General features: G+C 48.6%; 1 protein-coding gene across 6 annotated transcripts in view; it reads left to right on the top strand.

The window, feature by feature from the left end:
• CUX2 (cut like homeobox 2) overlaps window positions 1–25,025 on the top strand; it is a 328,467-nt gene that overhangs the window by 225,806 nt on the left and 77,636 nt on the right. For all 6 annotated transcript variants that reach the window (XM_058425442.1, XM_032168684.2, XM_032168682.2 and 3 more), the window contains one exon: window positions 11,856–11,934. In XM_058425442.1, the coding sequence (XP_058281425.1) occupies window positions 11,856–11,934 (79 nt within the window). The remainder of the gene's footprint in view (window positions 1–11,855; window positions 11,935–25,025) is intronic.

Genomic DNA, 25,025 nt, shown 5'->3' with positions numbered 1-25,025 from the left:
GTCGTACGTGGAGGCCTGGAAATTGTTTTTCCCCCAGAAGAGAGAGAACGAGAGGAAGACGAAAAGGGAAAAAAGCTTCCTTTTGGAACTGAGAGATTATATTAGTTGCCACCGAGCGGAGGTGAGAAGTTAGAACTTCATTTGATAATTATAAAATCAGTAGTTTGTGATTGGACATAATTGATGATTACACTGTTGCTAATAGCAGGCCTGCCAGCCGTTGCCTGTGGGACATTTCATTTTTGCACTGCTTCCAAGCCATGAAAGCCAGCCTGGCACGGAACACCACTCGCAGTATCTCCGGGAGCCTGACATAAATGCATTTGGGGGATTGCATTATGTTGGATCAAAAGTGTTCTTAATGCCGACATTTGAAAACACTTTGCTCTGTGCCTTATTTTTACCCTGGGAATAATTACAAATATTAGAATAAAATTGCATGGTGTTCCTCTTCCTGCAGACCCTCCCCTCAGTCAGAGCCTGGGTGGGTAGGTGGGCTTTCTAGGTCTTGCACTTGCCTCATTAAAATCCCAGTGGTGGTCCAGAGGGGTGCAGGGGATGTTCATGTGAGGGCAAGATGGTATCTGTCTGTCTGTCTGTCTCTCTCTCTCTGTCTGTGTGGGCCAGGATTACAAGGCTCACACGTGTAATCCCAGCGCTTCAGGAGGTCAAGGCAAGGAGGATCACTTGAGGCTAAGAGTTCAAGACCAGCCTGGGCAACATAGCAACACCCGACCTCTACAAAAAAAAAAAAATACTAGCCAGGCATGGTGGCATGTGCCTGTAGTCCCAACTACTTATGAGGCTGAGACAGGAAGATCGCTTGAGCCCAGGAGTTTGAGGCCACAGTGAGCTATGATGGCACCACACCACTGCACTCCAGCCTGGGTGACAGAGTGAGACCCCATCTCTGAATCTGCCTTGGTGAATTAGAATCTAGAATCAATGCACAACTGAGTTTGAAGGAGCCTTCGGCCCATAGCCTGGCACCTTCACTTTACAGATGGGGAAACTGAGGCTCTGAAAGGGAAAATGACTGCCCAGGGTGAATGGGGATGCAGGCCCCAGTTAAAACCAGAACCCAGGTCTCCTCACCCCCAGGCTAGTTTCTCCTCTTTCCTACCCTGCTATTTGCTTCCTCAAGACAAGTGCTGGGACTTCTGGGGCAGATCCTGGGCCTCTGTCCCCTCCCTACCAGGGAGCTTGCAAGAGGTCTCCACAGAGCAGTCAGGACCTCAGCTGAGTTTGAGCTACTAGGAGGGCATCATTCTCCACCGTTCTCTGGGAAGCCTCGGGGTTTTATGTAAGTTTGATAGTTTGGCAGGATTAGCTCAGGGAGGCTCTTAAGTTCCTTCCTTATATTATTTATGGTTTGTTCATTCAGTCAGTGTTGGTTTATTGCCCATTCTGTGCCCAGCCCCGCCTGGGCTCTGAGGGAGAATAATGTTAATGTCATAGCAGGAGCCATTGAAGATCATCCAGTAGGCCAGGCATAGTGGCTCACGCCTGTAATCCCAGCACTTTGGGAGACTGAGGCAGGAGGATCACATGAGCCCAGGAGTTCGAGACCAGTGTGGGCAACATAGTGAGACCCCCGTCTCTGAATGAATGAATGAATGAATGAATGATTATCCAGTTGTTAAAGCCCCAAGCTGTGGAGTCATCCGTGGCCCCTCTGTTGCTTTTATGCCTCCAACATCCACTCTGTGTTCCTAAGGAGCAAATCCTGTGGCTCGACCTTCAGAATCCCAGAATCCTAACACCACTGCCACCATCCTGCTCTGAGCCGCCTGGGTTGTTCTCCTGGAACTCGGCAGGAGCCAATTCCCTGGTCTCCCTGTTTCCACCCCAGACCCTCAGTCTCTTCTCCGCACAACAGCCAGATGGGTCCTGTTAAAACGCGTGTCAGATCACATGAATCTGCTCTCCTCTGCGCAAAACCCTCCTGTGGCTCCTCAGACCCCTCAGAGAGAAAGGCTGGGTCCCCACAGTGACCCCCAGGGCTCTTCCCCTCCCCTCACCTCCTGACCCCCTTTCTTCTTCCGCTTCGTCTACCATCTCCCGCCACACCAGCCTCTCTGCTGGCATTCCAACAAGCCAGACAGCCCCTGCCCCAGGGCCTTTGCACCTGCCGTTCTCGCTGTCTGCAATACTCTTTCCCAAAGCTCCCCACGACGCCTTCCCCTCCTGTGGCCCCACATGCCCTGCCCAGGACTCCTGTCACCTCCCTACTCCATTCTCCTCTCCTGCACTTGACGACTGTCCCACATTCTCTTTCATGATTTATTTCATTGCCTGCCTCTGCCTCTAAACGTGTCAGCTCCACAGAGGTAGGTGTTTGGGCCAGTCTTGCTTGGTGCTGAATGCCTGGTACCTAGAACAGCCCCATCCCTAGGAGATGCCTCATTAATATCTATTAAGCAAATAAATGTATTAGGCATCTGTGATGGGTCAAGCACTGTCTTAATGCTTTGCATGTATGGTTTTATTTATTTTTATTTCATTATAAAATATTGTTTTTTTAGAAACGGCCTTTTTTTTTCTGAGATAGTGTCTCGCCCTGTTGCTCAAAAGTAGTTGTGGGTTTTGCCATTTTTGTTTTGTTTTGTTTTGTTTTTGTTTTTGTTTAGTAGAGACGGAGTTTCACTATGTTGACCAGGCTGGTCTCGAACTCCTGACCTCAGGTGATCCACCAGCCTCAGCCTGCCAAGGTACTGGGATTCCAGGTGTGAGCCACCACGCCCAGCCATATTCAATTTTTTTAAATGCTAGTCTCTACCCTTGGGATGCCCACTGGCTAGTTGAGGAAATGGAGCAATGTCTGGATAGAAGCTAGCATTCCTGCAGCCCTGATGTCAGCAGATGCTGACGGATGCATGGGTGCCCTGTGTTCAGAGGTAGGGATGCTGAGGATCCACACCAAGCACAAACACCTCCTTTCACTAAAAAACACAAATCAGGGTGCCTGGTGCTTTTCTAGACATCCCTAAGGATCACTATGTATTTAGGCACTGAGAGAGGGCTGGCTTGATTCCCTGGGCATGCACATAGTAGGTGCTCAGTGTGCACCATCTGCTGCTGTTGCAGAGTTGCTGTGCACCCCGTGCCCATCATCATTGCAGGTTGAGGCATTGAGGGCAGAATCTGGAAGCTGGACCTGCACATCTGAGGAGAGGAGCCCTCAGAGCTCAAGCTCTGAATCACTGACTTACACATGAGGGTTCAAAAATGAATTAGTGACTTACACTTGGGAATTCAAAATGAATTAGTGATTTACATCTGAGAAGGCAAAACAATGACAGTGACAGGTGGCCAAATGCATTAATTCTGTTCCAACCAATCAGTCTTTTTTTTTTTTCTTTTTGAGACAGAGTCTTGCGCTGTCACCCAGGCTGGAGTGCAGTGGCACGATCTCAGCTCACTGCAACCTCTGCCTCCCAGGTTCAAGAGATTCTACTGCCTTAGCCTCCTGAGTGGCTGAGATTACAGGTACTCTCCTAATATTTGTATTTTTAGTAGAGACGGGGTTTCACATGTTGGCCAGGCTGGTCTCAAACTCCTGACCACAGATGATCCGTCCACCTCGGCCTCCCAAAGTGCTGGGATTACAGGCATGAGCCACCACACCCAACTTTAATCAGTCTTTAGAACCAGCTGGTGCTGGCTTCCGAAACAGGCTAGGATGGGGCCTCTCTGGGACCCGTGGGTGACCCTCCAGAGGGCCAGAGAGGGTCTCCAATTTTTGCCCCATTTTGGCAGGAGCCTGAGAACCCAGTTTGACAACAGTAGCTATCAAAAACAAAAGTCAAACTTATTTCTTATTTAATCCCTGACATTGAAATGTAATTTTCATTTGCTCAGCAGCATCACTGATGGATGGCAGAGAGCATGTTAGCACTGGCCCGGGAACAGGGGCCCCAGCAGACACACCCGGAGGCAGGCAGGTTCGAGTCCTGCAGCTCCTCCTGGCCTCCCGTCCCCCACCTACCTGCCTGCCTGGCTCCTCCAGCTCTTTTGGTTATCCAGCTGCTTCCACCAGCCCCCAACCAAAGAATCGATTCTGAGTGGAGGCTGAGAAGCATGGGCTTTGCTGTCACACTAAGCTACATCTGAGTCTCAGCTCCCAGCACCATGTGGCCATCACCCTCTGTGCCTCGACATCTTCATCTGTTAAATGGGATAGTCACACCCCCAGAGTGATGAGGGTTAAGCTAATGTGCATCCAGTACATAGAACAGTGCCTGGCACAGAGTCGGTGCTCAGTAGTCGCTGTTATCATCAATAATAATGCACAAATCAGCCCATCGAAGTAGCTGTTACCCCCATTTTCCGGGTGGTAGGAAATCAGAAGGGTGCTGCAAAGAAAAGGGATCTTTCACAGAGACTCTCAGAGTGAGTGGGAACCCTCAGCATAGTCCAGCCAGACCTCCCCACGTGTGGGTCTCCCTGAGTACCTTTACAGCCTCACAGATACAGGGGCATGTACTTGGATGCCTCCCCTGGTGGGGAGCTCAGTACCTCCCACCCAGACCCCAAAGCACCCCTGAGTGGTCAACAGGAGCCCCTCCCGCTCTGATGCATCTGAGCAAGTCTCGGCCCTCTTCATGGCTTCCAGGGGTTCTCACCGCTCCTCTCCATGGCGCATCAGCCCCTACCCACCACACCAAACCTGTCTCCCACCACAGCCCCCTCGCTCTCTGTGGCCCTCCTTTCTTCTCTGTCTCCACCAACTCTTGCCCCTCTTTGCCTTCTGTGTGGACCCCTGATCTGCATGCCCTAGAGGAACAACCAGCCTTCAGAGGCCATCAAGGGACACCCCTTCCCCTCTGAACCCAGCTCATTCCTTCACTCCCCGATCTCTGGGTTGCCTCTCCATTGCCCGAGTTCATTCTGAGACCCTCCAAGCACCTGCCTCCTTCGCTTGTCCACCAGTCTTCAGCTTCTTCTGGAATTCCTGCCACATCAGACATCCACCCCCCATCATCTCTCAGAATCACCCTACCCTCTCCAGAGCCCAGGACCCAGTGGTAGAGGGAGGCTGTTCTCAAAGTATGTTCCACGGAACCCAGGGAAGGAGTTGTGCAGTCTCGATGGCAGGTCCCCCTTTTCATGCCCACAGCACTTGGAGAAGCACAGTTTGCAGCTGCAAGTCTGGGCCCTGGAGTGAGAGGCACCTGGGCACCAATACCACCTCTGCCACTAACTAGTTCTCTCATCTTAGCCAAGTGACTTAACATCCCTGCCCCTTAGTTTCTTTCTTCGTCGGTAGAACAGGGCCAATCACAATGCTCACATCCTAAAGGTGTGCTTGGGGGAAGGCGGGGATTTCAAAGAAGATGCCTGGAGCACATAGTAAGGCTTAGAACTTGGCACAAAGCTGTTCTCAGTGGCTCCCAGATGTCACTGCGACCTCAGACAGCTTGGCGGAGCTCAGCCTCGGGGAGGGGGCCCAAATTTTCTGTTTTTAACCACCTGGCTGAAAAGAGCTATGTGGCTAGAACAGGCTTGACTCGCCCCTGGCAGAAGCAGTTCTACACCTGCTGTGTTCATCCTCGGGGGACTAAACACATTGTCACCCCTCGTATCACAGTGGGCTGCGTAAATGCCATGTGCTTCCACAGATGCTGAGCTATTCCTGATGGTGACCTTCTTGAGGGTGTCTGTGGATGGTCTTTACCTCCTCCCTCTTCCCTCCTCCTCCCTCTCCTTCCTCCCCCTCCCACTTCTTCCTCCCCTTCCCTTCCCCCTCCTCCCTTTTCCTCTTCCTACTCCCTTTTCCTCTTCCTCCTCCCTTTTCCTCTTCCTCCTCCTCCCTTTTCCTCTTCCTCCTCCCTTTTCCTCTTCCTCCTCCCTCCCCCTCCCACTTCCTCCTCCCCTTCCCTTCCCCCTCCTCCCCTTTCCTCTTCCTCCTCCCTTTTCCTCTTCCTCCTCCTCCCTCTTCCTCCTCCCTCCTCCTCCCTCTTCTTCCTCCTACTTGTTCCTCCTCCTCCCTCTTCCTCCTCATTCTCCATCTTCCTCCTCTTCCTCTTCCTCCTTTCTCCTCCTCTTCCTCCCTTTTTCTCCTCCTCCTCCTCCATCCTCCTCCTCCATCCTCCTCCTCCTCTTCCTGTCTTTTTCTCCTCCTTTCCACATGGCCTTCAAGGGTGTTCCTGTCATAGGGCAAATCTGTCATTCTGGGCACTTTGCTGCTGCCCTTCTGTGTGGTTGGACAGAGCCATGAGACAGAAACACAGCCTTTTATTGAACATGGCTTTTTATGCCAGGCTCACTTGTTCCCAGCACGTGGGTGAAATGCATTGAGTTTCAGCCCTTGGAAAAGATATCCTATGTGATTAGAAGAAGAATTTTCTGATTTATTTGAAAGCTTTCATCAGCTTCCATGGGACTCTTTGCTGCATGTTAACTCATCCTGCCCCAACAGCTTCATAGGCAGGTAGAGGTTATTCTTCCCACTTGATGCATGAACACTATGAGCATCTCTTAGTGACATTAGGCCCAGTACCGGGTCAGTCTCTGATGCCATCAGGAATTTAAGGACTGCGGTGGCTCACGCCTGTAATCCCAGCACCTTGGGAGGCCAAGGCGGGCGGATCACCTGACGTCAGAAGTTTGAGACCAGCCTGGCCAACAGAGTGAAACCCCATCTCTACTAAAAGTATAAAAATTAGTCAGGCATGGTAGTGCATGCCTGTAATTCCAGCTACTCAAGAGGCTGAGGCAGGAGAATCACTTGAACCTGGGAGGTGGAGGTTGCAGTGGGCTGAGATTGTGCCACTACACTCCAACCTGGGCGACACAGCAAGACTCCATTTCAAAAAAAAAAGGAATTTAGGGACCTGGCCTTCCACAGACAGCCAGTCATTGCCTTGAAACGAGACTGAATGAGACAGGAAATCTACACGGCTCCTGTCTTTGAAAGTCACATTGACTTTGGGAAACCCTAAACATGAACTGATTCACACTGAGTGCCAGTCCAGGATTTCTTTTGTTTGTAAAGATAGGGTCTCATTCTATTGCCCAGGCTGATGTGCAGTGGTATGATCACAGCTCACTGCAGCCTCGAACTCCTGGGCTCAAGTGATCCTCCTACTTCATCCTCCTGAGTAGCTAGGACTGCAGGGGTGGGCCACCACACCTGACTAATTTTTTCAGGATTCTTTTTCTTTTTTCGAAACAGGGTCTTTCTCGGTTGTCCAGGCTAGAGTGCAGTGGCACGATCATGGCTCATTGCAGCCTAAACCTCCCAGACTCAAGTGATCCCCCTTCCTCAGCCTCCCAAGTAGCTGGGGCCACAGGTGTACCTGGCTTCAGGATAATTTTTGATCTCTGCTTTTAAAAATATTGTCCAGCTGTTAAATGAACCCCTAAAGCAAGGATCAGCTAACTTTTTTCTGTAAGGGGCCAGATAGAAAATATGTTTAGCCTCGCAGACCACAAAGTCTCTTTCACAGCTACACAACTCTGCCCTTGTAGCATAAAAGCAGCCATAGACACGTAAAAGAGTGACTGTGCCTTTGTTCCAATAAAACTTTATTTACACAAACAGATGAAGGGCCAGATTCACACCAAGGACCAAAGATTGCCAACCATTGATCCATGAGATCAACAGTGTCCAGCAGGAAAAGAACACAAGCCACATTTATAATTTAAAATTTTCTAGTAGTTACAATTTAAAAAGTAAGAAGTGTAGCTGGATGCAGTGGCTCACGCCTATATTCCCATCACTTTGGGAGGCTGAGGCAGGCAAATCACTTGAGGTCAGAAGTTCAAGACCAGCCTGAGCAATATGTTGAAACCCCGTCTCTACTAAAAATACAAAGATTAGCCAGGCGTTGTGGTGCACATCTGTAATTGCAGCTACTCTGCACTCCAGCCTGGGTGACAAAGTGAGACTCTGTCTCAAAAAAAAAAAAAAAAAAGAAAAAGAAATAAGAATGGGTGAATTTAATTTTAATAATATATTTTATTTAGCCTGATATGTTCATAACACTAGCATTTCAAAATGTAATCAATATAAAAATTATTGGCTTTGGGAGGCCGAGGCGGGTGGATTGCCTGAGCTCAGGAGTTCGAGACTGGCCTGGGCAACATGGTAAAACCCCGTCTCTACTAAAATACAAAAAAATTAGCCAGGCATGGTGGTGGGCACCTGTAATCCCAGCTACTCAGGAGGCTGAGGCAGGAGAATTGCTTGAACCTGGGAGTCAGAGGTTGCAGTGAGCCGAGATCACACCACTGCACTCCAGCCTAGGCAACACAGCGAGACTGTCAAAAAAAAAAATTTTTTTTTAATTATTGTCGGGCGCGGTGGCTCACACCTGTAATCCCAGCACTTTGGGAGGCCGAGGCGGGCAATCACGAGGTCAGGAGATCGAGACCATCCTGGCTATCACGGTGAAACCCCATCTCTACTAAAAATACAAAAAATTAGCTGGGCGTGGTGGCGGGCGCCTGTAGTCCCAGCTACTCAGGAGGCTGAGGCAGGAGAATGGCGTGAACCCGGAAGGCAGAGCTTGCAGTGAGCCGAGATCATGCCACTGCACTCCAGCCTGGGCTACAGAGCGAGACTCTGTCTCAAAAATAAAAAAAAAATTATCGGGGTGTTTTACATTCCTTTTTCTTTCTAAGACTTAGAAATGCTATATTTTACACTTACAACCCATCTCAGTTTGGAATTGTTGCATTTCAAGTGCTCAGTAGCACATGGACCAGTGGCTGCCTTATTGAACAGCTCTGCTCCAGTGGGGAAAACTAAGACCAAAACTATTATCCTCCTTATAATGTTAGATTTAGTCTTCCCCACTGGAAGAGATAAGTCATGCACCATTATAAACTGATAAGTGCCATGAAGGGAAAGTAGGGGGTGCTCTAGGCAGGGACAGGGAAACATTAAAGGAATCTTCCAGCACTTGTCCCCCACCCTCGCTCAGTCTCTCATTGGAGGCCAGTGCCTTTCCTCAGACCCCAACCACCACATGCACTCAGCTCAGGCAACTGTAAAATGGAACACTGAGTCATTCTTCTGGCTGGTCTTTAATAATTCTCCTTCTAAGACCCGTGAGATGAATTGCTTTTGTTTCTCATTGTTTTCTTGGGTGCAAAGTCACCAGCACCGCAGCCTCTCGCCCAGGGCAGCTGTAGTTGGCTTGTAAGGCAGCGGCATCCTCATGGGCTCTAAACACCCAGCCCCACTGGCTGGGGTAATTTTTCTATCCAGGACAAAAGGAAGGCATAATTTGAATTCAGAATGGCAATTTGAATCCCCAGACCTGGTGTGAATCTTGGCCCTGCCATTTGCTAACTGGGTGACCTTGGGCAAGTGGCTTGACGTCCTTGAGCCTCCATTTTCTAATCTGTATGATGGGGCAGGTGGCAGCAGCCATTGGGTGATTGATGTGTCCGTGGAGACAGACTATCATGAATAGTAAAAGCTTCTGGCATTCTGGCACACAGTAAACGTTCGGTGCCATTTTTTTAATTAGCCCATCAGGGATGCCCCCCCACCCCAAGATTCTGAATGAATTGCCCCCTCCTCAGGGCTCACAGGAGCCGCCAGTGTTTGCACCTCCTCCTGTGCATTTCTTTTGTTTGTAAAGATAGGGTCTCATTCTATTGCCCAGGCTGACGTGCAGTGGTTATGCTTCCTGCTGGCCGTAGCTGTGTCTCCCACTCAACCGCATGTCCCCAGAAACTGACTCTTGTCCATCTAAGCAAGGATAAAAATCTACCCACAGGGCTGGGCGCAGTGGCTCACGCCTGTAATCCCAGCACTGTGGGAGGCCGAGGTGGGAGCATCACTTGTGGTGAGGAGTTCGAGACCAGCCTGGCCAACATGGTGAAACCCCATGTCTACTAAAAATACAAAAAATTAGCCAGGTATGGTGGCAGGCGCCTGTAATCTCAGCTACTCGGGAGGCTGAGGCTGAGGAGAATTGCTTGAACCCAGAAGGCAGAGGTTACAGTGCGCCGAGATCATGCCACTGCACTCCAGCCTGGGTGACAGAGCAAGACTCCGTCTCTGAATAAATAAATAAATAAAATTTAAATTTAAAAAAGATCTACCTACAGCTTGGTGATTTTCCCTTTGTCTAGCTTCTAGAACTTTTTTTCTGCCCTCCCCCAAGTGACTTCCCCTTCTCAGGGAGATAATTCCTGATGTTCTGTTACCAAACTGGGTCAGCCTCCCCCCAACTTACACACTCCCAAGGCCACCCTGTGCTTTTCTGCCAAGTGTTTAGCACTTTAATGAGTCATCTGGGGAAGCTGCCTCAATGCCAGTGTCCCCACCGGACTGTAAGTCCCATAAGGGTGGGGCGCAAGTCTGCCCTATTCATGGCTGGGTTCTCAGCCCACAGTGCTTGGTGCATAGCAGGTGCTCAGGAAACATTTGTTGAGGGAATGACAGACTGCCATTCATGCTGGAAGGTGAGAGACCAAGGACTTTCTCAGACTAACAATGAGAGAAATTACAGAGATTTTATAATGGACCTTTTTTTTTTTTTTTTTTTAAAGATAGGGTCTCACTCTATTGCCCAGGCTGAAGTGCAGTGGTGCAATCATAGCTCATGGCAGCCTCGAAATCCTGGCCTCAAACAATCCTTACCTCAGCCTCCTGAGTAGCTGGGACAACAGCCACGAGCCACCCCGCCTGGCTGATTTTTTTATCTTTTGTAGAAACAGGGTCTCACTATGTTGCTCAGGCTGGTTTCGAACTCCTGAGCTTAAACAGTCCTTCCACCTCAGCCTCCCAAAGCGCTGGGATTAAAGGCGTGAGTCACCACTCTCAGCCTGAAACTAACCTTTTTTAATCACTTTAATCACCCATACATTTCCACCTCTTTTAAAGAGGGTAATTCTGTTACCCTTCAATATTTGTTGAAGTTGTTTGATATCTTACGAGAGCTTTAACAATTTCTCTTTAATTTTCAGTGGCAAGAAATATTCTCTAGACGTGTCCCACTTTCCTCCTAAAACATGTATCATATTTGAACTTCCAGTCTACCCTTTACTAATAAGAAGAATAACAGGTGTTACCAACATACCGTGTGCTGGGCCCTGTGCTTAGCACTTAGGTGCGGCTCCATTTAATCCCAACAGGCCTAGGAGGTAGGTCCTGTTATTTACCCCACATTTTACAGACGAAGAAACTGAGAATCGGAGAGGGACAGTGCAAGGTCACACAGCCTGCACACAGTGGAGCTGGGCTTTCAACCCAGATTTTCTAACTCCAGAGCCCACACTTTGAACCTTCATTTCTCCTTCTTGCCCCTCCCCCATCCCATGTTTGCACAGATAGAAAATGACTAAGGCCAGGTGGGGTGGTGGCCTGTAATCCTGGCACTCTGGAAGGCCGAGGCAGGGGGATTGCAGGAGGTCGAGACGAGCCTGGGCAACGTAGCAAGACCCCATCTCTTAAACAAACAAGAAAAAAAATACGTGGCCAGCCATGGTGGCTCATGCCTGTAATCCCAGAACTTTGGGAGGCCAAAGTGGGCAGATAACCTGAGGTCAGGAGTTTGAGACCACCCTGGCCAACGTGGTCAAAGTGTCTCTACCAAAAGTACAAAAAAATTAGCTGGGCATGGTGGCAGGCACCTGTAGTGGTAGCAGGCACCTGTAATCCCAGCTACTCAGGAGGCTGAGGCAGGAGAATTACTTGAACCCAGGAGGCGGAGGTTACAGTGAGCTGAGATCACTCTATGGCACTCCAGCCTGGGTGACAGAACGAGACACTGTCTCAAAAAAAAAAAAAAAACCTGCCGATATTTTCTTCTGAAAAAAAAAAAAAAATGATGAAATTTGCTTGCAGACACAGATGCCATGGTTACACGTGACTCTTTCTCTTGTCTCCAAAGGTGGTGGCCCTTAGTAAGAGAAGTCAGGAGGCGGAGGCTGCTTTTCTGAGTGTTTACAAGCAATTAATTGAAGCACCAGGTAAGAAATGCTTGGGCTCCGTAATTAAATAGTTAACGACAATTAATAGCCATTAGGACTGTGACACAGGGACTTTGAGGTGGGATGTGGGGACACGCCTGGGCTCCTAGGTGAGGCCAGGCACTCTGTATAGGGCAGGGGGGCTGCGGCCAGTCTGGTGTGACATGTCCCCATAGGGCTCCCCCCATCTTCCTTCATCATGTTGTCACATCAGCCAGGAGCCTGCTTTAGGGGGACTCCTGGTGAGATATCCCACCTGGACCTACTTGGGGAGCTGAAATCTTATCCACTAGAGCCCCCATCCCATTAGCACAGAAGACTGAGGGCACACAGTGCTCTCTGCCTGCAGGTGGCAATAGAGGCAAGACCTCCAGTGCCTCCCCCAGAATGACACAGCCAACCCCAAAAATCTGCTGTTGAGTAAAAGCCAGCCCCAGAAGAGCACATCCTGTAGGATTCCACCTACGGAAAATCTAAAAACAGACAATTAATGTTACTCAGTGGTCAAAAGGGGGAAGCAATCCATATGGCCATCAACGGATGGATGCATAAACAAAATGTGGCCTAGACTTACAAGGGAGTATTACTCCTTTTCCATGAAAAGCAATGGAGGGCCGGGTACAGGGGATCACGCCTGTAATCTCAGCACTTTAGGAGGCCAAGGTGGGCCGATCACCTGAGGTCAGGAGTTCGAGACCAGCCTGGCCAACCCAGAGGTTTTAGTAGAAATTCCATCTCTACTAAAAATACAAAAATTAGCCAGGTGTGGTGGTGGGCACCTGTAATCGCAGCTACTCGGGAGGCTGAGACAGGAGAATCACTTGAACCCAGAAGGTGGAGGTTGCAGTGAGCTGAGATCATGCCTGCACTCCAGCCTGGATGACAGAGCAAGACTCTGTCCTCTGTCTCAAATAAAAAAGGAATGGAGCTGTGATATGTGCTTCATGAAGATGAACCTCGAAAACACAGTGCTGAATGAAGGAAGCCAGAAACCAAAGCCACGTAGTGTAGGATTCCATTTACATGAAACATCCAGAACAGGCAAGCCGCAGATAGAGTCGATTGGTGGTTGCCCGGGGCTGGGGAGGGAGATTGGAGAGTGACTGCTTAATCGGTATGAGTTTCTTTTTGGGCAATAAAAATATTCTGGAACTAAGTGAACAAGTGGTTGTAGAACATCAAGAATGTACTAAATGCCACTGAATTGTTCACGTTAAAATGATAAATTTTCTGTTGTATGAATTTCACCTTAATTGAAAAAAAAAAGTCAACCTGTACTGTTGGAAATCAAGATAGTGGTTTCAAACACTTGACAGGGGGCAGGAGTTCCTGGGAGGGGCCTCTGGGTGCTGGGACTGTGGTTTCTCGGTCCTGGTTTGGGTTACAGTTTGAGAACATTTGGTTGTACACTAAGGATCTATACATATGCCATAAAAGCTTCCCCTATTTTATTTTATTTTATTTTATTTTATTTTATTTTATTATTTTTGAGACAGGGTCTTGCTCTGTTGCCCAGGCTGGAGTGCAGTGGTGCAATCTCAGCTCACTGCAACCTCCACCTCCCGGGTTCAAGCAATTCTCCTGCCTCAGCCTCCCGAGTAGCTGGGATTACTGGCACGCACCACCATTCCCGGCTAACTTTTTGTATTTTTAGTAGAGACAGGGTTGCCCTATGTTGGCCAGCCTGGTCTCAAACTCCTGGCCTCAAGTGATCCGCCCACCTCAGCCTCCCAAAGTGCTGGGATTACAGGTGTGAGCCACCACACCAGCCAAAACTTTCCCTTATTTTAAATGGCCCATCCCCTGCTACCTTCTCACTTACTGACCCAGAAACAGGAGCCCAAAGAGTTGAAATGATCTGCTTACCAATGGCAGAGCCCGGAGGAGGCCTTGCTGTGCTAACTCTCCCCACCCAGACCTCTCCCGGTCCTTTCCCCATCCTTCCACACAGTGGCAGGAATCAGCACTACGGGAGGTGTTTGAGGCTGGGGGCCTGTGAAGAGGAAAATGACATCCCACCCTCAGCTGTCCGACTGCAAATCCCAAGCCACAGGGAACACAGAGTCATTTAGATTAGATGTCAAGGTCATTTCTGGAATCTTTGTATTTGGGGTGGGCAAGTCCACTGTTCCTCTGTCTGGGGCAACTGTAGTGGGTTGGATAGTGTGGCCTCCAAAATTTATGTCTACGTGGAACTTCAAAATATGACCTTATTTGAAAATAAGTCTTTGCAGATGTAATTAGCTAAGGATCTCAAGATAAGATCATCCTGGCTTTAGGGTGAGCCCTAAATCCAATGACTGGTGTTGTAAGAAGTATGGGGCCAGGCACAGTGGCTCAAAGCCTGTAATCCCAGCACTTTGGGAGACAGAGGCAGGAGGATCACTTGAGGTCAGAAGTTCAAGACAAGCCTGGCCAACATGGGGAAACCCCATCTCTACTAAAAATACAAAAATTAGCCAGGCGTGGTAGCGTGCAAGTCTGTATTCCCAGCTACTCGAGAGGCTGAGGCAGGAGAATCACTTGAACCCAGAAGGCGGAGGTTGCAATGAGCTGAGATCACACCACTGCACTCCAGCCTGGGTGGCAGAGCAAGACCCTGTCTCAAAAAAAAAAAAAAAAAAAAAAGTAAAGGCAAGGGTACAGAGATAGCCACTGAGGAAAGCCATGTGAAAACAGAGGCAGGGGTGGGAGAGATGTAGCTACAAGGCAAGGAGCACCAAAGATTGCCAGCAACCACGAGAAACTGGAAGAGACAAGAAGGATCCTCCCCTAGAGCCTTCAGAAGGAGTACAACCCTGCCAGTGTCTTGATTTTGGACTTATGGTCCCCAGAACTACAAGACAATAAGTGTCTGTTGTTTTCAGCCCCCAGTTGGTGGTGCTTTTGTACTGCAGCCCTGGGGCACTAATCCAGTAATGCTGACGAAGCTTGCCCTCCGACAGCATGTGGGCTGAAGAGGGAGGTCTTCTGGCCTGTTGCTACTCAAAGTGTGGTCTGTGGACCAGAAACATCGGCCTCACTTGCAAGCTGGTTAGAAATGCAGAGTCTCAGCTGGAGGTGGCGGCTCATGCCTGTTTAATGCCAGCACTTTGGGAGGCCAAGGTGGAAGGATCACTTGAAGCCAGGAGTTTGAGACCAGCCTAGGCAACATGGAGAAACCCTGTCTCTACAAAAAAATACAAAAATTATCTGGGCATGGTTGTGGGCACCTGTGGTCCCAGCTACTTGGGAAGCTGTGGTGGAAGAATTGCTTGAACCCAGGAGGTGGAGGTTGCAGTGAGCTAAGATTGTGCCACTGCACTCCAGCCTGGGTGACAGAGCAAGACCCTGTCAAAAAAAAAAAAAAGGAAGGGAGGGAGGGAGGAAGGAAGGAATATAGAGTCTCAGGCCCCATCCCCGGCCCACAGAATCAGCTTCTGCATTTTATCAAGTTCCCCTGTGATCCTGGAGCATGGGAAAGTTTGAGCGCACAGGCCTGATGTAGAAGTTGCCTTTGTTCTGTGCTCTGCATTTCACATGCCCCGTGGGAGCAGGTCCAAGCAGCTCGCTTCTCTGTGGCACAGAGAGGCTGAGCCCGATGCCCAAGCTCTCACAGGCAGGGAGAGACGTGACTCGGGTCTCATCATGTATAACAAATATTTCCAGACTCTGCTCCGTGTAACAAGCTGGCTGCACGTGGAAGGCTGAGTTAGTTTCCTACGGCTGTTGTAATAAATTACCATGGATGCCTTAAAACAACAGAGATTCATTCTGTCCCTGTTCTGAAGGCCACAGGCCCAAGATCAAGGTGTCAACAGGGCTATACTTTCTCTGAAGGCTCAGGGGAGGATCCTTCCTGGCTTCTTCCAGCTTCTGGTGGCTCCAGGTGTCCCTTGGCTTCTGGCTATGTCACTCCAGTCTCTCCTCTGTATCTTTGTCTCAATCTCTCTCTCCTTTCTCTCTCTCTCTCCTTTTTAAAAACTATATATGAGGTCTTGCTTTGTTGCCTAGGCTGGAGTGCAGTGGTGTGATCATAGCTCACTGCAACCTTGACATCTGGGCTCAAACAATCTTCCTGCCACAGCCTCCCAAGCCCAGCTAATTTTTCAAATTTATTTTTTGTAGTCCCAAAGTCTCACTGTGTTACCCAGACTGGTCTCAAACTCCTGGCCTCAAGTGATGCTCCCGCCTCTGCCTCCTGAATAGCTGGGATTACAGGTGTTGAGCCACTGTGCCCAACCTCCTTTCTCTTATAGTGACACTTGTCATTAGATTTAGGGGCCACCTGGATAATCCAGGTTGATTTCATCTCAAGATCCTTAATTATATCTGCAAAGACACTTTGGTGTTTTTTTGTTTTGTTTTGTTTTGTTTTTTTAAGAGACAGGGTCTTGCTCTGTTTCCCAGGTTGGAGTACAGTGGTGCAATCTTGGCTCACTGCAGCCTCGACCTCCTGAGCTCAAGTGATCCTCCCACCTCAGCCTCCCAAATGGCTGGGTCTGCAGGTGCAGCCACCATGCCCAGCTCAAAGACACTTTGAATAAAGTCACATTCACAGGTTCCAGGCGTTAGGACACAGAGGTATCCTTTTGGGGTGGACGTTCAGCCAGTACACATGCGCCTGCTGCCTGGTCCCATGCTCCACCCCATCCGCGCTCACAGGAACAGTCCAGCCACGTGGGTTTTCCCAGTGATGAGAGTGGAAGGAATGGCAAGAGCTGACGGCACAACTGCAGGCTGTGGTCCCTGCGAGGACATGGTACTATGGCACGAGGCCGAGACAACCCATGTGTCTGCAGCTGGGGTCATTATCACCCTCACTGCCGGCCACAACATACTCATGGCCAAGAGGCCCAGTGGCACCATTCCTTGCCGCCTTTTTGCTTATAATGTCTCCACTCTCATCGGTGATATCTAGAAAAATACACCCTTATTTCCCACCCTTTTCGATCCTTTGGGTCCCACCGTGTCAGCGACAAATGACATTGGAGGATGACCCTGTACAGACCCCAGAGATGCCTCCCAGGGGTCCCCAGGCAGCGCTCTCCCACGGGACCCCGTAGTACCTCAGTTGTAACACGAGGGGGCAGCACTGAGAGATGCGTGTGCGTTCAGGCTCAAAGACCCAGATTCAAATCCTGTTTGTGTCACTTACTGCGTGACTGTAGGGGAATTAATTCACCTTCCTGAGCTGCAGTCTCCTCTTCTATAAATTGAGAATAATATTAGAACCTGCCTCCTGCTGTTATTTGGAGGCATCAAGGTTCACAGTACAACAGCAGGTGCTTACTAAGTGTTAACTATTCTCCTTATCATATATGTGTCCAGCTTTCCTAGGAGATGTGAAATGCACCAGGCCTCGGACTGAATCATACTAAATTCGTATACTCAGAACCTGGTACACAGTAGGCACCTAATAATTGTTGAATATTAGAAGTAAGACTCAGCAGCAAAAGGGAGGAAAGGTTATTGGAGCTAAGAGATACTTCATCAGTGAGACCCCCCTTCCATGCACATCTTGTGTTGTTTACTCAGACAGCATTTATTGAGTGCCTACTGTGTGCCTGGCACTTGCTGGACACTGGGAACACAGCTGTGACCCTACAAACACAGACATGGGCCCAGCCCTCAGAAGCTTACCTTTGAGTGGCAGAAGTGACCAGATCGTCGGTCACATAGCCTGTCATCACAATCACAGGGGGACAACAGCATGTCTAGTGCTTGGGGGTACAGACAGGCAGGAAGACAAAGGGAAACAGAAGGGTCTTACGGCCCCCCACTTGGAAACGAGCCCTCATTTTGGGGGGGTGTTCTTATGGGACCCTCATCTTTCTGGAGAGAAGACCATTAAAACAGTCACAGGCCAGGGGCCACTCGAGGTCCCAAGATTGCTATGGAACCTTCTGGAAGGTCCATGTACCCTCTCTCCTCTTTCCCCAAAGCCCAGGAGCAGGAAGGTCATTCCAAGCACAGTGCTGACTCCACGAGTCTGATTTCCCAACTCTCCTCCCCAGAAATGCAGGGGCGGGAGAGCTGTCCCCAGCTGTCACCGAGTTAGAGAACGAGGAGCCTTAACTGATGGAGACGTACCATACGAACAGCCCCTTTAGGGCCTCTAATTCATTTTTGAGACATTTAAGAATAACAAAATGTTTTAATGATTTCTTAGGGGAATTAGGAAGACATATTTTTGTTCTCATTAAATTTTATCCTCAGACACAAGAACCAAATGTCAAATGTGTGTTGGGCGCTTCCAGCTTCCCTGCTCACTGCCGGCCCCCCAGCTCCAACCCCCTCCATAAAAATAACACTCCTGGAAAATTCTCCGGGACGCGCACACTCCTGTTTTTATATTTCTTGACAGGCAAATTATTTGTCGAAATACTCCTCCCCACCACCCGAAGCCACACAAGTCCTGATTCAACATTTTTGTTTTGAGTGACTGCTGCCAACACAGATCTTTGGCAGAGAATACGACAGAGCCTGATGGCTCAGCAAGTATTTTGATAAGTGTGCAGCCTGGATGTCTGTAATTACGAAAGAAAACCGTAAATCTTTTGGATATTGTTCACACAGATGTGGCGTGAAGTGAGAAAAAAAAAGCAGTAAAACGTGTTAAAAGCATAATTAATGTCATTGTTGTGGGTGATGATGTGATTTAAACCTCCCTGACTTCTGTATTGGTGATGGCTGATTCCTTTATCGCACTCGTAGAGTCACTAGGTACGGACCCAAGCTTCAGAAGGCTAACTTGTTAACTGAGTGATTAGTTAAAAGGAAAAAAAAAAAAAAAAACAAGGAACGAGGAAATGAGAGGGCAGGCAGATGAACATTGCTGAGGAGATAAGAGACAGGTGAGTGCCCCAAAATGTTTTCTACTGTGCTTTGGTTTTTACAAATCTGATGCAGATTTGCAATTCCTGGCAGACATTTCTCACCCTGCTCCTTCTCTTGGGGGGCAAGGCTGGTCAGGAAGGTGCTCAGTGCCTGGGCTATATAGGCTGACACACCTGGGTGGAACTCTCAGTTTGGTGTTTTGTGCTGTGTGACCTTGGCCAGGGGCTTTAACCTCTCTGAGCTCTGGTTTCTGTGTCTTTAGAAGAGGGATAGTAATAGAACCTACTCGGGGGTGGATGTGAGGATTCGCTACGCTGTACATGAAAGCATTCTGCCGGGTTGAGTAATCAGCAGCCCATTGACATCAGGGTATAAGAGTTACAGGAGTGACAAGTGTCTGCTATTGATTCTACGAGGTTTGGTCTGTTGTCAGGGTCATTGGATAAGCAGTGGTGCAGGCAACAGGGTTCCTGAGCCTATAGAATAGGAAAATGCTCTACACGTTTAAAATTTTTAAATTTGTCTCCTCGATTATAAGAGTAGCATATGCATGCTGTCGACTTCAGAAAATAGAGAGAAACAGAAAGAGGGAAAACGACCAGCTAGAAAAGCATTTTGTTGTTTTTCTTTTCCGTGATTTTTCCCTGTGTACTTTTTCGAAACAGTTGCTGATTCTACATGTACCGTTTTGAATTGTTTCCTTTATCTGACATGAAGCACTCATATTTCCCTGTGTGATTACAGATCCCAAGTAACTTTGATTCATTGTACAAGCCTAACAATCTCTTGTATAGCTGTATTGTAATTTACCTAACCCCTCTCCAACTCTGGACAGTTAGGGTGCTTGGGAACGCGTCCCCTATTGGTACTGTGCTGTACCAAGAAGAAAATTTGGGAAGGAAAAATACATTGTAGCCTTGTATTGACCACAAACCCCAGGATCAGTGACCAGAATAAGAATGTTTTTCTCCTTGCTGATTTTATATTGCAGTCCTTTATTTACTAGTTCACTAAATATCTTTTCATATGTTATAAAGCATTCATATTTATACTTTTAGACATCTCTGGTTTATGTCTCCTTAGCCAGAGAGTAGATTTTTTCTACCAGAGAGTGGATTATTTTCTTATTGATTTGTAGATGCTCTTTGTATATGAGGGATATTAACCTTTGTCCAGGTATACATGTTTCATATCTTCTCCCCTGGTTTGCCTTTTGTTTCTCAACTTAGTGTGTAATGTCTCTTGTCTATTGTATGTAGCAGGCATTCAAAAAAATATTTGCAGAAAGCAAGAAGTCTTAGCAAACCTTTGCTTTGTAGCTTCTGAATATCAGGTCCGGTTTTTAAAAATCTTTCTCGCCTCAAGGGTATGAGGAGTTTTTTTTAGTATTTTTGTGATCTTAATTTTTAAACATTTACATTTGAACCAGCTGAAATATAATGGATATTGATAGAAGTAGCAGGGGAGGTGAAGCATTTAGCTTTGTTTTTGTCTCAAATAACTCGTTTCAGTGCCATCTAGTGGATAAGCCACCTGCACAGCTACAGGAAATAGAGATTTTCTACGATTAGAAAGTGTTGTCTGTGCTAACCTTCCCTCCTTCCCTCCTCCTCGCCTTCCTCCATGCCCACACTTCTGCTCAGTTAGTCCCATAATGGTCAGTGGAACACTGAAGGTTAACATAAAACAGCATTTCACCTGTTAAAAAAGGAAAAACTTAATGTCACTTTTCCTGAAGATGACAGTTAACTTTATTATTATTTTTTTTTTTTCTGAGATGTAGCGTCACTCTGACACCCAGGCTAGAGTGCAGTGGCACAATCTCAGCTCACTGCAACCTCCGCCTCTAGGGTTCAAGCAATTCTCGTGCCTCAGCCTCCCGAGTAGCTGGGATTACAGGCACATGCCACTACACCCAGCTAATTTTGTGTTTTTAGTAGAGACAAGGTTTCACCATGTTGGTCAGGCTGGTCTCGAACTCCCAACTTCAGATGATCCACCTGCCTCGGCCTCTCAAAGTGTCGGGATTACAGACGTGAGCCACCACACCCAGGTGACAGTTAACTTTAGAAGGCAGTGTCCCACTATTTCCTGCCACACCTCTGCCCATGCCGTTTCCTCTGCCAGGAGCACCCTTTCCCCATGACCCCCTGGCTAAACTTTGTTCCTCCCAGCAGCTCAGGGTTGGAGAGTGGACTGAATGAAAGCATCCAGATGGGTGCTGTTGCCTGGGAGGTGTTCAGTAAAGGCCAGTCCCTTTCAGAAGGGAGGACAGGCATTCAAGCCGTGGCGTTTCATTAGCTTATGCTCTGAGTGCTTGCTATGTGCCTAGCCCTGTGGGAACTCAAGCTCAAGTCCAGGCCCGCCCTTGGAGACTCTCGGGTTCAGCAAGGACAACATGACCTAAAGACAGACAACCAGAATACACAACAGAAAGCAGGCTTCAAGGAAGGATGGCTGGCAGAGGCCTCAGAGAGGGAGGCCTTTGGACCTGGTTTTAAAGGTTGAAGTGCCACGACGTGGAGGTCATTTCTGGGGTACTTTCTGTGTGTCAGGCAGTGTGTTCAGCCCTTACAGATACAAATTCACTGATTCCACACACACCCATACCCTGAGAGGTAGGTTCCATCATCCTTCCTCACTGGAAAGCTGAAGAAGTACAGGCTCAGAGAATTCAAGCCACGTGCCCAAGGTCACACAGCAGAGAAGTGATGGAGCCTGAATCTAGACCCGCCCCGACCCAGCTCCTTCCCACTACCCTAGTTGCAGGATGAATTTAAAAATCCAAGGAGCTTGGACAAAACCATTGGAGATTCGAACTCTAAAAAGAGTGAAAAACAGTTAAAGCGTCTTTGCTGCCAGTAGATTGAAAAGTTCCAGGCTGGAAGGATGAAGCCTTTGCTGAAATGCAGATGTGTTGCTTGAGGAAGAACAAGTGGAACTTTCATTCAGGAGAGACAGTCACACAGTTCCCAACCTGGCAGGTGGAGGAAGAAGGAGCAAGACTCCAGGTTGAAGAACCTCCCTGCAGAGCCAGGCCAATCCTGTGCTGCCATTTTGCTTCCCACATCACACTTGACTTCTCTGAGCCTCAGTTTCCCCAATGTAAAATGTGGATAATGACCTCCCCTCATTATAGGGGCCTTTGGATGGGTTCAGTGAGCAACAGAGAACACTAAACATGGTGCCCAGCAGTCATTGCCCCATGCAATTCATTCAGTAAATATTGAGTGCCTACTGTTTGCCAGGCACTCTATCAGCAACAGGGGCACAATGTTGAGCAAAACAGACACCAACCCTGCCCTCCTGGAACTTTCTGTACAGCTCAGTATATAAGAACTTGATTTTTTGTTGTTGTTTTTGGGGGGTTTTTTGGTTGGTTGTTTTTTGTTTTTTGTATTTTTAGTAGAGACGGGATTTCACCATAGGCCAGGCTGGCCTTAAACTGCTGACCTCAGATGATCTACCTGCCTCGGCCTCCCAAAGTGCTGAGATTACAGGCATGAGCTACCACACCTGGCCAAGAACTTTATTTTTATTGTAAGACATGTGGGTTTGAGTCCTGGCTGTGCTATTCCCTGGCTGGGTGGCCTTGAGTAACTAACTGGCTCAACCAACCCCTCTGAGCAGCTGTTTCCGCCTTTGGAAAGCAGACTTACCTCCCAGTGCCACCGGGAGGCCTGAGTAAGGTGAGGAGTGTAAAGTCCTTAGCTGGGTGTCTGGCACATAGTAAATGCTCAGTAAACAGCGGCTGCTGCTGTTGGTGCTGGTGGTGGTGGTATTATTATTACCATCAGCACCCAGTGCCAAGAAAGAAGACCCTCATTCCCAGCCCTCTGTCCCTGTCCAAGCCAGGAGGAACCCCCCGCTGGCCCCACTGCCAACTGCCCCAAGAAAGGAGTGGGTAGACACATGGCTCACAGCTGCATATAAAGGCTTGGCACCCCATCTGCTATTGAAAAGTTTAGATTAAAGGATCAAAGTTAGTCTCGCTGCCACCATCAATAGCCTGAGCCTCCCACCCCCGCAGGCGCCCGGAGCCTGGGCCCAGATGGGAGAAGGCTTCTGTCTCGAAGATATTTTGGAGGGGTGCACGCATACTTCTGCATAAATGTGTTTCTAAACAGCCTCTCGGACAGCCTTTCCGGCTCCGTGTTTCCTAAAAAAGCTCCAAATGCCACTTTCCTTCAGATGGACATAGTGGGAGGATAGAGACAGCTTTTCCTAGATTCCCCAACCCCCTCCATGATTTAAAAAAAAAAAAAAAAAAAAACCACCAACAGCATCAGCTAGTGGTAAAAGATGGAATAGGTGATGTTGTACCCACCTCCCTGACAGTGCCTTTAGAAAGCCTGGTGTGGTCTTCAGATATTATCAGTCTTTTGACTGTGTTCTCTATGGGTTTGGATCCCATGTAACCAAATGAATTAGTCATTTTACTAAGCAGTTTGTGCCCCAGAGCAGGTTGATGTGTGTCGGACAAAGGCGGGTACACTTCCCCACGGTGTCCCCGATCCCTGCATGCCCATCAGGACCTGCCACCTCTGATGGCTCATAGTGGATCCAAGTCTGCCACTCATCAGCTCATCAGAAGGGTCTGTTGTATTTAAACACTTTAGATTTGGGGTCTGCACATCCAGGTTGGATCTGAGGCTGTTTGATCATCGTGGCCACCGCCCTGGTCTGTCTGTTGACCGTCTGTGTATTACGGGAGTGAGTAGGGAAACAAAGTCCCACTCACACCCCTGCGTGGTGCTGGCAGCTCTGGGCAGCCGCATGTGTCGGCTGGAAGGCTTCCGGGAGAAGTGCTGAGCCCAACAGAAACCTGCATCGCTGGCTCCAGGCAAGGAGTTGCACGGATGCCCTGTCACTTCTCCTGACACTAGGATACCAGGCTTGCCAGATGCTGGAGTGAGGGCATGATTTTAGAGGTCGGGGGCTTGGCAGCACCTAGTATTTCCCCAAGTGTGGAGTCCACATGATATTGGAGACAGCGTGGGTGTACCCGGACCCAAGACTGAAACTTTGAACACACTGCAGGATGTGCGGGTGCCACCTTTCTGTTCCCTTCTGAGTAAAGTCTCGGCCAGGTACTGGAGCATCTTCAACACCTCCACCGCCACCTGCAGCTCTCCCCTTTGAACCTCAGGAGAGGCGGCCCAGGCTCGAGGTCTTGGGCAGGCCACAGGGTCTAATGAAAATTCAGATTCAGTAACATCCATTTTCTGTTTTGTTTTGTTTTTTTCCTTACCTTTATTTTTATGGTCGAAGCACCTTCTACTTATGATATAAGATCCCGATTTTCTATTTATGAAAGTGAGATAAAACATTACTTTAAAATATATATATTTTTAAAAAGTGAGTCAGCCCGGGCACACTAGCTCATGCCTGTAATCAAAGCATTTTGGGAGGCTGAGGTGGGAGGATTGCTTGAGTCCAGGAGTTTGAGACCAGCCTGGGCAACATAGCAAGACTCTGTCTCTACAAAAAATTTTAAAAATAGCTGGGCATAGTGACATGTGCCTGTAGTCCTAGCTACTGGGGAGGCTGAGGTGGGAGGATCACATGAGCCCAAGGAGTCGAGGCTGCAGTGAGCTGCCAGGATTGCACCACTGTACTCCAGCCTGGATGACAGTGTGAAAATGCCGTCTCAAAATAAAAATAAATAAAAAGTGAGTCACATAGGGCAGATGTCAAGTTAATCATCTTTCGGGGGCGTATGGACACGGCAGAAGTTATAAAGGGAATACACCAGTGTCTGGCATTTGGGTCGCATTGGCTTGGTGGAAAGGCCTGGGTTCAAATCCACCTCTGACTTTTTCTTGCCTGATGACCTTGAGCAAGTGTGTTCCTTCGGCTGGGCCTCAGTGTTCTCATCTGGAAAAGGAGGGTGATAGTGATAGCTCATGTAGTTGTTTCCTTTTTTTTTTTTTTTTTTTTGAGACAGAGTCTCACTCTGTTGCCCAGGCTGGAATGCAATGGCACCATCTCGGCTCACTGCAACCTCCACCTCCTGGGTTCAAGCGATTCTTCTGCCTCAGCCTCCCGAGTAGCTGGGACTACAGGTGCGAGCCACCATGCCCGGCTAATTTTTGTATTTTTAAGAGAGACAGGGTGTCACCATATTGGCTAGGCTAGTCTCGAACTCCTAGACCTCGTGATCTGTCCACCTCGGCCTCCCAAAGTGCTGGGATTACAGGCATGAGCCACCGCACCCGGCCAGTTGTTTCCATAATTTAAGTGAGATATAGAGATATGCAAAGTGCTGGCAC

This window comes from Hylobates moloch, unplaced genomic scaffold, assembly GCF_009828535.3.
Source record: "Hylobates moloch isolate HMO894 unplaced genomic scaffold, HMol_V3 SCAFFOLD_12, whole genome shotgun sequence".
Classification (NCBI taxonomy): Eukaryota; Metazoa; Chordata; class Mammalia; order Primates; family Hylobatidae; genus Hylobates; species Hylobates moloch.
Note: the sequence above shows the minus strand (reverse complement) of the source record. Positions and strands in the feature narration are given on the sequence as shown.